At 37.7% G+C, this 15,642-nt stretch overlaps 1 protein-coding gene across 1 annotated transcript in view; it reads left to right on the forward strand.

The window, feature by feature from the left end:
• Positions 1 to 15,642, forward strand: part of LOC139719129 (plexin-B1-like) — a 52,340-nt gene that overhangs the window by 11,390 nt on the left and 25,308 nt on the right. The window contains exons 7-18 of the mRNA XM_071630561.1: positions 182 to 275; positions 2,095 to 2,329; positions 3,138 to 3,379; positions 4,159 to 4,387; positions 5,106 to 5,245; positions 5,847 to 5,965; positions 6,742 to 6,807; positions 7,821 to 7,895; positions 11,094 to 11,160; positions 12,643 to 12,789; positions 14,697 to 14,844; positions 15,365 to 15,468. Of these exons, the coding sequence (XP_071486662.1) occupies positions 182 to 275; positions 2,095 to 2,329; positions 3,138 to 3,379; positions 4,159 to 4,387; positions 5,106 to 5,245; positions 5,847 to 5,965; positions 6,742 to 6,807; positions 7,821 to 7,895; positions 11,094 to 11,160; positions 12,643 to 12,789; positions 14,697 to 14,844; positions 15,365 to 15,468 (1,666 nt within the window). The remainder of the gene's footprint in view (positions 1 to 181; positions 276 to 2,094; positions 2,330 to 3,137; positions 3,380 to 4,158; positions 4,388 to 5,105; positions 5,246 to 5,846; positions 5,966 to 6,741; positions 6,808 to 7,820; positions 7,896 to 11,093; positions 11,161 to 12,642; positions 12,790 to 14,696; positions 14,845 to 15,364; positions 15,469 to 15,642) is intronic.

Below are 15,642 nucleotides of genomic sequence, written 5' to 3' on the forward strand. Positions count from 1 at the left end.
TGCCTATCTTTATAGTTCACTTGTCATATAGCAATCAATACCACTCATACGCTGTAGGTATTACCAGTTTTTGGAGTCACTGATGAATCTACATTGTAGTATAAATCACTTTTCACTTTTGTTTGTAATCATCATACATGGCTTGAGCACTGTAATTCTATTCTGATCTGTTCCAATCTAGGGGTGGCATTACTCAAGAGGTGACGGGCAGTGGATTTACATTTGTGCAGGAAGCAGTGATGCATCTTGTCATTGATGGCGAGCCAGAAACTGTGGTAAATCATGTGGAATCCTGAATGTGTGTTTTTATGGCCAATAAGGAATCACTTGTGAACAAGCATGCTTGTGAACAAGCTACCCACAGGACAAAAAAGAGATTCATTTGGTTGATAGTAAAAATAATGTTAATAGTTAACTTTGTCACAACCAAAATAAGATGGAAAAGACTTACCTCTAGAGACTTTATGCTAGGCTAGGCTTCCACAGTAGATAGAATGATGAAATGACTTACATGTGTAAGTTCTTGGATTGCGCACCGTGTGTGACTTGTCTACATTGTTGCACTGATGGTGCACTGTTACCATGGTCACTGTTACCATGGAGCTGTTGTAGTTCCGGCATCGGAGAGGATAGGAATGAGAATGTCTTAGTTTTTGTTAGCGGTCACGATTTCAGCTGCTTGTAAAATCCTGGTACATGTCTCAATTTGCGAAATATCATTCTGGCAAAATATGTGGTGTGTACAGTATCTGCCATTTGATCAAGTCCATTCCGGTCTGTAGTCATCTTACCCACTGACTAGTCTGCCCATACACATGTTGCATGATGAATATTGAATCTACATCCTTCTTGCTTGCTGTTCACTTTGAATGGTAATCACACCATTTTATAACTAGTTTGGCTAAATCAACTTGTAGATCTATCTATGTCATCTATATCATGGACCTTTTATTGGCTAATATTACCACTTCACAAGAGCAATAGTTTGGTATATCAAATTTTGTCAATTTTATCCAATATTCATTTGTTCCAGCTATCCAGCAACATGCATAGTGATAGCTTTGGAATGCAAAACCCTAAAGTTTTTCAGGTGGGTCAAGGTTGGAAATGATAGTTATTATTAAAAAGTAAATTAGTTTCATACAGGAGATTATGATTGCCACCGAGGAGCTAAGCTGAAGTTGTAACAAATGAAAAGGAATGGATTACACCCCATCAATGTAATGTGTTTCCATTCCTGTGTGTGCTATAGTCAAAGGAAATAGAAAAGATCAAAGATCAAAGATCAAAATCATAAATGATATCTTTCCCCTCCAATTAGTCAGTAAATCCAGTACTTATCAGATCAACTTGTAGATCAGCTGGCTAATGTGCTCGTGAAGTGAAGCTGACACTGGTCAGATGTGGAGTGGACTGTTTGATTATAGATCTAGTGAGAAGTTTGCCAACTGGTAGCAGACAGTATGATAAAGATCAGACAAACTTATAGGTAGATAAAAACTGCGTTCAAACGTTCGTCCGCTTCGTGGGGAATGTCCTGTTTGCCGGGACTTTCCTCGGCAATCCCATCGTGTTAACACTCGATGAGACATTCCCCTTGTCTCCCTGGAAGCTTGTGGAGTCTGGCAACAAAATTCTGGTGGGGGACTGACCTTGATCTCTCACGCAGCTGTTTTCCTCATAAGGGCATATGCTTGAAATGCGGTGGCAAAAAATTACTATTTGCAATCGCGTGCCCTACAGCACCACGTAGGGTGACCTAACACACGGCTGAAACCACCAGCCACGATTTTGTCCCCCTTTCAGCCGGGAATTTCAATGCATGTGTGGACGGTCGACGGTAAAAATATTGAGATACAATCTCTCCAAACTGCCCCCTGCGAAGTGGGGGATCATCTGAATACAGGAATACTGGCCTTAAATCAATCTTAATTCATCATTTATGACAAGATGATCCCTCATCTGTCGATTCGAATTGACCACAAGTGACCATTCAGAATGATTGACTGAAGGACGTTCACCTATAAGCTATGAGATGAGTTGGACATGTGAACTGATTACCTCTGTAATTTCATGGTAATCTCTCCTTTCCAGGCATGTACCAACAAGACGGATATATCCTTCCAATGCCCGACTCCTGCGTTCAACTCATCGACATCCGGAAGGAGGAGGAGACAGACCCCAGAAGTCTCGGTCAGCTTTGCGCTGGATGGATACTCGTATACACCCCCGGAGGAGAATCAGTTTGCGTACTTCCCAAACCCAGACTACAACGAGGAAAACTACAACCTGGAGTCTGCTGAGGGTGGGCTGATAACAATAACAGTAAGTATTTCAAGTCACTCTGTGTCTAACTTTAAAACATCTATCTCACTGGGTCTTCTTGAGTATAGTACTTGTAAATGAGATGTGAAATGTAGATGTTTATTTATGTAAATGTATCAATATGTACACGTACATATACGTATCAGGAGTGTGCCAAAGAGCTGTGATGTTAGAAAGACATGTTTCTGTCATTGTCTGCAAAAAACCTACTTTTTTTTTTCTAAATATAATTATAATTCTTTCTTTTTTTTCATATCAGAAAGTGATAGAACCTCTGGTGAAAGCTGAAGCACTTCTAGAGAACAATGCATTATAGGCCCAACTGCAGTTTATCGTAAGAAGCTGCAACCTGTTTTAAGCATTTCCCAGTTTTGTTGATAATTTTCATCTTTACCATCAGCTTTGCTGTTTGAAGGAAGTGTGATGAATACTGTTTGTCTTTTTCAAGACTTCCTTCCTAGGGAGACTTCTTAGCAAGTTAAAATCATTATAGAGAGATATGGCACCCAATCACAAAAGTAAGGATTTTGGGACCTGATTGATGAAAGAAGGAAAAGAATCAAGAGTTCATCAAATATGTCTGGTTTATGTACTCACTATAAACTCGATTTGAACCAAAGTTACTCTAATTCTGAAGTCTGGTATTAAAACTGGGGTCCGTTTCATGAAAGTCTTACAAGAGACTATTTGTTCATAAGGCACACGAGACACTACATGAAATGAATTTGAAAGTCACGCATAGTTACGATTGGGCAACTTTGGCCATTCTGAGATTTATATAAAGACTTTTATGTGATGACTTCATGAAACAGACCCCTGGAGATCTGTCAGACCCCCTCCTGCTGCATGCTGTCATACCATCTTTCCACAGGGAACAAATTTGAATGCCTTGCCTGGTGCAGAAAACTTTATCACTGTCTGCATCGGCCCCGGAGAATGCACACTCTCGGATGTACAAGCCAATTTTCTGACGTGCATCACACCGGACTCCTTCCCCGGCACTGGTGGCTGTAACGGAGAGGCGCTGGACAACCCTCAAGCCACATACGTAGTGGTCAGTATCCTTGGGCCCTGTTTTATCAGAAGATGTAATCGATAAAAACTTTCCTTACCACACAGGCTGCCATAGACCTATGATAGAAATCAACTATATAATCAATAATATCTATTCATAAAACAGGGCCTTGAATGGGTCTCTTTTGTGTACGCTTCTTTTTTTTTTTTTTGATTGATTGATTGATTTCAAGCAAATATAACTGATTTACAATAACTGTTCCAATGTAATGACATTTCAGTTTTCATGATGTAAATGACAGTCCAAATAGATATTTGCAACAAATGGCAACATAAAGTGCTCACTGGGACAAAGCTTAAGAACCTATTACAATTAAAAGGTCAGCATCTATTATGTAGGCGTCCAAAAATTTGGTGTGTGACAAAGCATATACAAAAATGGTTTACATTAGAAGCAGAAGCTGAAGTTCTGCTTATGAGAAAGAGACAGGAATAGGTGGGAAGAAACGATGAGATCAGCTGAGATGAGAGGGGAAGGAAGAGATAGAGAGGAGATTGAGGAGGAGAATTCATCATTTCAGACTGCCTAACTTGGTAGTAATTTATTCCTGAATTACTGTATACTCCGAATATTTCTTAACCCATTGAGGACGAGTCCCAAGTATACTCAGGCAGGTGTCTATGGGAAATGTGTGTTGTAGCAAAATCAGCCCGTTCTCAATGGGTTAATGTCCCCATGACTGAGGCACCAATGGTCATAGCTGTGATTCAGATAAGAGTTTCTTGCTCCCGTTTGAATTCTCTTGACCTTTGACCCAGGTGAGGCATGGAGAAAACCTGGAGTTTGTCATCGGCACCATCACCTACCCCAGAAATGATTCAATCATTGTCATCATCGTGGCAGTCGTTGCTGGCTTCGTCTTCCTCTGCATCATCGTGTTCGCCATCGTGTTCGCCATCGGCTACTCCAACTACCGAAGCCGCATCAAGGAGACGGAGGTGGAGATGCAGAGATTGATGCAGGATGCCAGGACACAGGTGGTGGAAGGTAAGTGTCATCATCCTCATCAAGTATCTCTCCCCCACCCCCCATTCCACATAGAGCAAGACCTCTGATAGGCCACTGAAAGACTGTAAAGATTGGTGGATATCTTCTTTTTTTTTTTTTCTTTTTTTTTTTTAATGGTTTTATTTCGATCGCATTGCAGTCAGAGACTGAATTGCACGATGTTACAAAAGTATAACACATACACAATATAGATAAAATAATGATAAAATTACAAAGAGCATTTCCATTATGAGCACATCATATTATATTCAGTCGGATATGGACTCGAGAGGAAGTGAGGAAGGGAAGAAAGACAGACGGAAGTTCTGATAGGGATTATGGAGGCAGAAATGAGGGTGAGAGAAAAAGAAAGCGGGAGTCCGCGTAAGAAAAAAAAACATAAACATCATCAGTTAAGATACATTTATAAGTTCAATCATTTGTATGCAACTGTTCATTACTTCAAAATGCTGGAGCATTAAAAATAAATTAACAATTCCATAAAATGAATCATATCATAATAAAGATATAAACAGTCCGCGGAAGAAATCTTAACAACCTTTGAGTGTACTTTCACAAATTAATATCCGGAGGATGATAAGTTTCTGAATGAGCTCCCCTCCAACCATCAAATTCAATTCACCTGTTGTGAAATAATGGTAGGTATCTCCTTTTGCTGGTCCGCCCCCTGATTCTATTTGTCTTCCATCTATGACAGGCTTCTTCATTCAGCAAGAGATGAGTGATATCCAGGAGCAGCTAAAGGGACTGGGAATGCCATTTGTCAGCAACCAAGACTATATGAACAGCATGCTGTTCTATGGAGCACCAGTCAAACCGCTTGCATCAGACCCAGAGGTAGCCACTTTGAAGAGATCTTCATTCTAAAGTTGCTGTTTATGATTTTAAAACACTTAAGAGCTATACATTTTCCTATTTACTTCACTAACATAATTATATATATATATATATATATATATATATATATATATATATATATATATATATATATATATTCTTCTTTTTTTTTGGGGGGGGGGTACATTGGGATTCCTTGTCAAAGTCTTCTTTATTGGGGATCTTGATCTTGCATAGAGCACATCGGTGGAAATTTTCCTGCTGCTGCGGTGCTGCGGATACATAGTCCATGCCTCACAGTCACTCTCAAATGATGTGAGGAGAACAGTCTTGAGTATACATTTGAGTTTTGTGGCCAGGGTTGTGTCATGTGATTCTGTACTCTGTTGCAGAGATTATGATTTACGGGAAAGATGTTATTCTGTCAAACATCTGTTTGTTTTGTTTGTTTTTTGTTTTATTCTTATTCTGCATATTGTTTAGGCCCTATCTCTCATTGTATACTGTTGTGTCATGTAACACTTCAAGTACTCAGTGAAGTCGAAAGAGTTTTATTTAAAATAACCTCCTTTGGGGATAACATTACACCTTTTCTATGTAGAACCCCAGCGAGATGGAAGAGCGAGCTATGATGGAATTTTCTAAGCTTCTCAGCAAGAAGGAATTCCTGAAAGTCTTAATCCAAACAGTTGATAACAGCAAGTCCAGTACTATTCAGAAGTAAGTTCCTAGTCTTTGGAGAACCATATGTGTCCTTCTACACATCAACACCCAACCTAACAAAAAAAATGTCTGTAATATATTTTGCAATAAAGCCACATGTACATATTTTACTAATTGATTCCACATGTGGATTTGAAAGAAACTAGATCATTTAGAATATATCATTTAATGTCCTTCTCTCAATATGTAAATGCATTGATAAATAGACCTCTTACTGTGTGTCTGGGATAAGATATTAGAATTATGCAGTTCCGTGTTTGACAGTAAGGGGAACCATCTGGAATATGTGTGCAATTATGAAAGATATTGGACCAGGATTGTTTCGTTGTCTTTTATCCTTAAATTGGAATATACTTTGAGCTGCAGACTCACAAATGTGTCACAAAATATCCCTCCTAAATCCTGTTTGTTATATGACTCTTGATCACTATATACATAGATATGATAAGGTGCTATAACTAATGTCGGTGCAATTTAAGAACAAAATTATGTAAAAAGGAAAAACAGATGTAGAATACTTGGCTGATAAATGATACAAATTTGTTTGAAACCCTCTTGATTAAATGCCAGGGGAATATTTGATTCAATGAGGGCTTTTATGCAGGGATAATATTATTCTATGATATATTTCTTTTTACCCTACATTAAACTATGTTCTGCTCTCAGCTGGTGTGATTACATTAGTATGTTAATGGTGTGAACTAACATTAATCTTGCCATGGATGCATGCTACGTGGTATATCAACATTTATCTTGAAATGCTCGATTCGCAGGTCCAACATTGCTTCCCTACTCACTGTGATTCTGGTTATGGAGAGAAAGTTCCGATATTTCACATCGTAAGTCAAGCTCTGACAGAATCTCAAAGTGGCCGAAAGTAATGTGAAATGTATTATTTATGATTAATTCTTGGAATGATAACATGCTTACCCGAATCTGTTATCCCTGTTCTTTGTAGTGTTATTCAAAGTTTGTTGACCTTTGAAATCAGTATCTTTTTGCCAAGTGTCAGTACTTAGTAATGCTATGAAAATAAAAGAGAAATCCATGAAGGTGACCTGAAATGGAAACTTACCCCCAGAAAATGTAATGGTAATAATAATAATATGAAATACTTATATAGTGCTTAATACAATATGTTTTGAAGTGCTTTGCAATTATCAAAAAAAAAAAAATAAGACTCATCTTTCATTTTATCCTTGTTTCTTAACCATTTGACTACAACTTGTCTGATAATGTCAAGATATAAGTAGTGTGTCCAGACTACTGTTTCCAACTTCAGTTGCAACCATTTTTAAAACTGATTTTAGAAGAGCAGTGTTGATACATTACATGGACCAGGTATTCTTCTGTCTGGTCATTACAGATGATGACAAGAAAATGAATGATATTCCATTTATAAGCTACATTTACATTAACATGAATCCTTTGTAAACACTGGTGTTAAAAAAAAAAATGATAAAATCACTTCCCATAAACCAAACAGTGGATATAACAGTATTCAATCAGAGTATGTACTGTAAAACAAGGAATTTTCGCGTGCATTTTAATTTTGCGAATTTCGCGAGCGCCAAAATTCGCGAAATTAAAATGCACGCGAAAGTTTTTGTCTACACTACATACATTGAACGCCAGTGGCAATTCGCGAAAATTTCATGCCGCGAAAAAGGCTGTCGGCTCCAATTCATGAAAATTTCGTGCCGCGAATATATCATGTTTTACAGTAATACTTGCTGTAAATAAGTTTGGTGGGCAGTCCTTCTGTCACGTAAAAAACTCACTGTGTCTAATAATTTGAAAGGTAATAGACACAGTAGTTGTTTTCATGATTTTTGTCTTTCTTTTTTTCCAGTGTACTCATGAGTCTAATGACTGATACAATTTGTGAAGCTGCAGATAAGAACAGAATGAAGAATCTCTTCAAACGGTATGTTTACGTTTTAGCTAGACTGATGTATATACCTGTACAGCAGTTAAACAATAGGGCCATTTGCACTTACCCTGAAAGACTGCAGTATTTGAAATGATGTGGTATTTAGGATGTTGATTCAAAGTTTGTGCAAATTATGCATGTGACAACTGATGTTTTCGTTAAACAGTGATGTTAACAACAACAGCATACTGTGCTAATTAGATTGGTTGATGATGTCATGGTTCGTTAGTCTCTCATTATCATAACATATAAATCTTTGTGAATATTCATTTTTCGATGTTCTATCAATTATCGAACAGATATTTTGTATCCATAACATACAAATATTTGTGAATATTCATTTGTTGATATTCTAACAATTATCAAACAGATATTTTGTATCCATGACATCAAATTTTTGTTTTGTTTCAATATTAAACATAGCAATAATTCTTCTTAGGGCAGTTGGAAGGATTATAAATGCTGAATTACAGACAAGAGACATTTTATGATTGAAACTTGAGAGTAGATGATATTGGCTCAGCTCATATGTATACTAATGTGTTTGCAACTATGTCATCATGTTATGAAAATACATGACACTTTAATATTTAACAAATATCTTGTGCTAAGTCTGATTTGATGAATAAGTTCTTTCATTGTTTGTTTTAAATCAAGCTATTTTTGAAGGTCAACTTGAACATAATGTATAATTGTATTATAAGTCAGTTCCAGAGAAAAAATGAAATGACTTGTAATTGTTTGAAATTAGATGTTGACATTTCAATGTTTCTTTCATCATCAGTTGTTAATGAGGCCAAAAGTAAAATTCTGGACATGCACTTCACCTTCAAAGTGCAATGATTTAACCAGTTTTCTTCTTTTTCTCTGCCTTTAGATGATTATCCCTATAGCTTTTTGTCCCCGCCGAACGAGTTCGAGCAGGGGACTATGAAACGGGCTCCGTACGTGTGTGTGTCCGTGTGTCCGTCCGTCCGTCCGTCCGTGTGTCCGTCCGTCCGTGTGTCCGTGTGTCCGTCCGTGTGTGATCAAAATCTTCAATTTGCTACTTCTCTGTCATTTATGAGCCAATTTTGATTCTGTTTGCTTTATATGATAGCACTACATGGGAGCTTTGAAACTTCTACACAGAATTTCAGTCGTGACCTTTGACCTTGACCTTTGACCTATAATGTACATTTTGCTACAAAATGCTACTCCTTCGCCATTTCTAACCCGATTTCGATTCCGTTTGCTTTATATGATGGCACTAGGTGAGGGCTTCAAAACTTCTACACAGAATTTTGACCTTTGACTTCTTTGACCTTTGACCTTGATTTTTGACCTATATTGTACATTTTGCTACAAAATGCTACTCCTTCGCCATTTCTAACCCGATTTCGATTCCGTTTGCTTTATGTGATGGCACTAGGTGAGGGCTTCAAAACTTCTACACAGAATTTTGACGTTTGCCTTCTTTGACCTTTGACCTTGATTTTTGACCTATATTGTACATTTTGCTACAAAATGCTACTCCTTCGCCATTTCTAACCCGATTTCGATTCCGTTTGCTTTATGTGATGGCACTAGGTGAGGGCTTCAAAACTTCTACACAGAATTTTGACGTTTGCCTTCTTTGACCTTTGACCTTGATTTTTGACCTATATTGTACATTTTGCTACAAAATGCTACTCCTTCGCCATTTCTAACCCGATTTCGATTCCGTTTGCTTTATGTGATGGCACTAGGTGAGGGCTTCAAAACTTCTACACAGAATTTTGATGTTTGCCTTCTTTGACCTTTGACCTTGATTTTTGACCTATATTGTACATTTTGCTACAAAATGCTACTCCTTCGCCATTTCTAACCCGATTTCGATTCCGTTTGCTTTATGTGATGGCACTAGGTGAGGGCTTCAAAACTTTTAAACAGAATTTTGACCTTTGCCTTCTTTGACCTTTGACCTTGATTTTTGACCTGTATTGTACATTGGCTACAAAATGCTACTCCTTCGCCATTTCTAACCCGATTTCGATTCCGTTTGCTTTATGTGATGGCACTAGGTGAGGGCTTCAAAACTATACACAGAATTTTGACCTTTGCCCTCTTTGACCTTTGACCTTGATTTTTGACCTGTATTGTACATTGGCTATAAAATACTACTCCTTCGCCATTTCTAACCCGATTTCGATTCCGTTTGCTTTATGTGATGGCACTAGGTGAGGGCTTCAAAACTTTTACACAGAATTTTGACCTTGACTTCTTTGACCTTTGACCTTGATTTTTTACCTATATTGCACATTTTGCTACAAAATGCTACTTCCGGCGGGGACATATATTACGCACCGCGTAATTTCTACTTTTCCTTGTTAAAATGGTATCAGAGTAGGAGAAAGCTGCCTGTCTGTGTGTGTTAGTGTAGTGCGTAAGCAAACTTAGTTACATCGGCTGTGCTTAAATGAAGGAATACAAAATAGCTTTTAATCTTCAAGAAGTAATGTCCGAATCTTGAATATTTTATAATGTGCTCTTGCTGTTTTGTAAATACACAGATTTTGTTTTTTGTTGAAAATTACTGTTTTGTTCTGACAACAGTGGTGTGTTTCTCCCTCTTTCTCTCTCTCTCTCCTCTCATCTATGTATTGAACTGTCTGTCTATCTGTCCTTTTATCTGTCTGTCTGTATATCTGTCTGCATATCTGTATGTCTGTCTATCTATCAATCTATATTTATATTTGTTTATCTGACTACTGTATCTATCTATCTAGCCATCAATCTGCCTATCTGTCTGTATATATCTCTATTTACATTGTATCTACCTATCTATCTATCTGTGTCTATCTTTATATTTATTTATTTATCTATTTATCTATTTACCTATCTATCTGTCTATTTATCTATCTATCTGTCTGTCTATCTATCTGTCTATCTGTGTCTTTCTTTCTATCTATCTTTCTTTCTATCTGTGTCTATCTTTCTATCTGTCTATCTATCTATCTATCTATCTATCTCTATCTATCTATCTATCTATCTCTATCTATCTATCTATCTATCTATCTATCCCTATTTATCTATCTGTCTGTCTGTCTTTCTCTATCTCTCTAGTGAATGGCAACTCCAATCTTTCAGTTTCTCAATATTTATCATTTGAGACATCACATCCTATTATATCTGACAAAATGTTATTTCAAAATTGTGTAACTTTGTTTCTAGAACGCAGACCATGGAGGACAAACTGCTGACCAACTGGATTGCTCTTGCCATGTTCAAATTTGTGAAGGTAGAAGGATTTTGTTCTGCACATATCTTTGATCATTGCAGAATAGCTGAAGTCCTATCTGATAATGATGAGTATAAAGTATTTTTAGATGTTTAAGTGTTGATATTAGACTGTTGGTAGAATTTATGGGTCAAATTGTTTGATGGTGAAGAAATGTTTGATTTAGATTTGCTGTGCATCAGTATTTTGAAAATAGAACATGGAACTCTTTTTTTTCCCATTGGAATATGTAAGTACAGTTAAAGGGGGCCTCTGGAAGATTTTCAAGCTTTTACATTGGAACAACTATAGATAAGTTATACTGAGTACAGAGTTTCACAATTTATAGTGACTGTGATGAGGAATAAGAATGTTTTCAAAATTTATAACACATTGCAATGAACAAGGATGATGACATGGCAGCCTCACCATAAGAATGCATGAGTTGGGGCTCTAGGAAGTACAGAAGAAGAAGGCATGGATTGTACACAGGTGAACTTGTTAAACAAGCAGTATTGTAGTGGAATTACACTGCTACACTTCAAAAATATGTGAGGCTCCTATGTTATCAACACTGTTCAATGTAATTTGTTTAAGATTTTTAGATTATTGGTTTCTCTGCTCAAGGACCACAATAAATTCCACAAGTCTATACATGGATCTGTTGATTTATGTACTACATTATGTGAAATTATGAAAATCATCTGGAATGCCTCTTTAATTTCATATATTGCATGTCATGTTGGATTTTTTTTTTGTCTGAAATGGCAGCATTAAAATGTAGTACTCTGCAGCATGTTACTGTTTCCATTATACTGCAAGCAATTGGACTGTATATTTTGCAAAAAGTTGTTCCCACCGTGTTTTATTGTAAGTGACAGGATTATGAATTATGACACATTCATCTGTGAATTTGTCATCTGTCAGGATGGTGTTAACACTGAGTGAAGTGAAATGGAGTTGTGCCCTTTTGCTTCTTTTCCTTTAAAATGTTTAAAGTGCACATACTGAGGCACTCATCAATGACCTCTATTTGCATTGTTTTGGAGTTCCCCTATTGTTTTATTGTGTTTCATCCTCTCCGTTCACATATTGGTGAGCTGTAGATCTGCATCACGAAAGCTAAGACGATGCAGCCCTCCCGGGTTGTACAATGGAAACAGCTGTCTTGCACATATGCAGAACACCATGTTTGGCCTAATTAACATCATCTAGGCATCTACATTGCAGATCTAAGCTAGCTATTATGTCTTTCTGGACAGTAATGAATTATGATCAGAAGGGGAAAAGAAAGAGGAGAGACATTTGATGTTGCCTTGAACTGGCTTCAGATCAGATTTAGGTGCCTTTACCAAACATTAAGCATTTGTAGGGTGCAGGTTCAAATTCTATACTGGTTTCTTCCTTTTAATATTGTCAGTTATGAAGCTGATCAAGCATGTTACATAACAGCGTAAAGAAATGAACACTGAAGAAAACTCTGTTGTATGACCCATCTTCCAGGAGTCAGTAGGCCACCCACTCTACCTCCTCTACCAAGCCCTAAAGATCCAGTGTGAGAAGGGTCCCGTGGACGCCATCACTGGCCAGTCCTTCCTCTCACTCAGCTTCGACAATCTTCTGACAGAGAGCAAGGAGTTCACTGCGTTGGTACGTAGACAGACATCTTTTTTATTCTTTGCCTCCCTCATTGGGTTTAGTAACCGGTTCCATGACATTTTCTCCTGCGACAGTTGCTCCCATGAAATATCTACATGCTAGGCCAAACATAAATACTCCCCCACAAATATAACCCTAACCCTAATCCTAATTCTCTCATCAAACTAAACCGAAAACCCCATCACAACCCTATTAAGCCCTAACTTAAAGGTCCTGTGTACCTTTGGGAGCAGTGATTTGAAAAATGTTCAAGATACCACTTTTGATGCATTGTTGCTTGTATAACCACGCCGAGTCTTCAAAACTTTCATCTGCGAATGGCAGTCCAAATTAGAGTAGGAAATGAACCCTATGAGATTGATTGAGACTCATTTGTCTAAATGATTAGAACCACATTTCATTCTAAGCCAATACTTTTTCTGGAAATCTGAAAGCAAACTTTTCTAGTGTTTTCTACCAAACTTATTTTGCTGAGCATGTGTCACAATGAATGTATGGTCAAATTTGGTCGAGAAGAGAGTGTTTTGCTCTATTCTTGGTATACATGTACAATTTGTATGATTTGACCTCTAGAACATGAATGAGATGGAGCTTGCATTCATCATGTTACCATGGTGACATGGTGCATGTGTATAAGTGTGTATGCTTGCATGTAAACTTGTCAGGAATCGCTTGTTTGATTGACGGGTCATGAGAGTGTGACACAGCTTTTGTGCTGGTACTGTAAAAGTGGTTTCTTTCACGTACAGATATTTTCGCGGTTTCCATCGGTGCCGACTTTTCCGCTTGTGTTTAAATTCGCAGTCGGCAAAATCTGTGAATTCACAGTCAGCAAAAACTGTTTTATTTTAGAATTTGCACATGAAAACCAAAACTTTAATCCTTTTATTCTTTTATTCATTAAATAGAAATTAGAATTAAATGCAGGCTTACCTGAAATCCCGTCTCTGGAGTACTTGTATTATTCTGGTATAGATATTAATTTTCCGGTAAACTGTGCGCTTAGAAACATCGGTATTAAGCGCCTTATAAATGTATTGTATTATTATTATTATTATTAAAACATGCTTGTACCTCCATTGCTCGGTATCGCTGTGTGTACTAACCATCAATGCACTCAATGCGCGGAATCTTCGTGTGTGCATGTGTGCAATAGCATTGTAACAAGAGGTGAGTTGAAAACATTTTCGCGTGATGTTAAATTAGCGGTTCAACCTCAAAGCGTGAAAAGCGCGAAAATAAACCACCACGAAAGAAACCACTTTTACAGTAGTTAAAGGGCAAACGCATTCCATTATCTGAACACATTGTAACATGCTGAGACATGCTTTTCAGAAATATGATTACAAATTAATTCTTTCAATATCATAGATCCCACTATGTCACAGATTTACTCAAACTTTGTCCCATGCCAGTAGGCATAAAGTAGACATGTTACTCAAGCCTCCATACATTCCTGGTGACTTCCAGCCAGCTTAACCCGTTCGATACTGAATTCTGAAATCCCCATAGACTTTATACAAAGGCCACCATGTTCCCGTATGGAACAGGTTAAGATTAAGACAGTAGACATTTCACATTATTGTGATGCTAAGACTCTATGCCTACCTCAGATGGTTTGTTTGTTGGTCACCACATGTGTATGACATTAATCTCATCAAGAGTCAACGGAGGCTCCTGGTAAATTGCTGAAGATAATGACAACCTTGTTGAAGTCTGTAATGAAATGAAAATAGATATGACATAAACCATGTCATAAGGAGAGAAGACACATTTTTTTCCCCCATATGAACAGTCAGCATATAGTTGAGAGTCACAGCGAGAAAAGGTACATGTAGTTTGGAGATTTGACCAGTTTCTCAGGGTGACACAAACTCAACTCGACCTTTCTGCCACAGAAACTGAACGTGGAGAGCGAGATCGGCACGGTGGAGGTCAGCGTGTTGGACGTGGACACCATCACTCAGGTCAAGAAGAAAATTCTGGACGCCATGTATCGGCAGAAACATACCAAGTTCCAACGAGCTGCTACAGACGTTGACCTAGGTCAGTTGAAAGGGCCCGATATGTCACATATCTTCGTTCCAATCATTCTGTGATGAAGTTTTGTACTTTGAAAGGAATTTGATTTGTCCTAGGATGCATATAACAAGCTCACATAATATCTGACCATGAAATTAGCAGCCCAATGTGATGATTTTCATCTATAGTTTTTTATTTATCTATTTATTTAAGAGTGCAAAGACAGCTACATAATTGTAGATACATAACATGAAAGTACACCTTCACCTCATAGGACTAAGGCTGGTAGACGTAACTGTTTTTTGTTGAGGGTTGAATTATTAATATTTCAATCAAATTTGTAACAGAGGTCATCAAAGACTTAATTTTTTTAAGTGGTAGTTGTACAGAGGACAGTTCAGAGTCGAATTTTGAGAATTAGTGCATTAAACCGTTGATGACTGCAGACAAATTTTTACTGATTGGCAATCAATTATCTTTTTACGAATGTGTTTAAATGAAAGATTTCCCAATAGGAATGTCTTTTATGTCTCTCCACCCGTAGTGATCAAATCTGGTAATGCAGGAGCACTGATCCTACGAGACAAGGACACCTCATCCCAGCCAAGCCTGGGATGGCTTCAACTCAACAGTCTCAGCCATTATGGGGTGAGCAAAAACTTAACTCTGGGAACCATCCCATCCTCCAGCAACCATCCATTACAATCACTTGAATCCAAAGTTGCTGTCCCCCAACAACCAACCCTATAACCATTCCTTTCAGCCACCACCTACAACCACCCCTATGACCACCTCTCAAACCATCCCAAATGACCATTCCAT

This window comes from Diadema antillarum, unplaced genomic scaffold (assembly GCF_040938485.1).
Source record: "Diadema antillarum isolate AM-2024a unplaced genomic scaffold, OU_Dant_1.0 scf00000104, whole genome shotgun sequence".
NCBI classification, from domain to species: Eukaryota; Metazoa; Echinodermata; class Echinoidea; order Diadematoida; family Diadematidae; genus Diadema; species Diadema antillarum.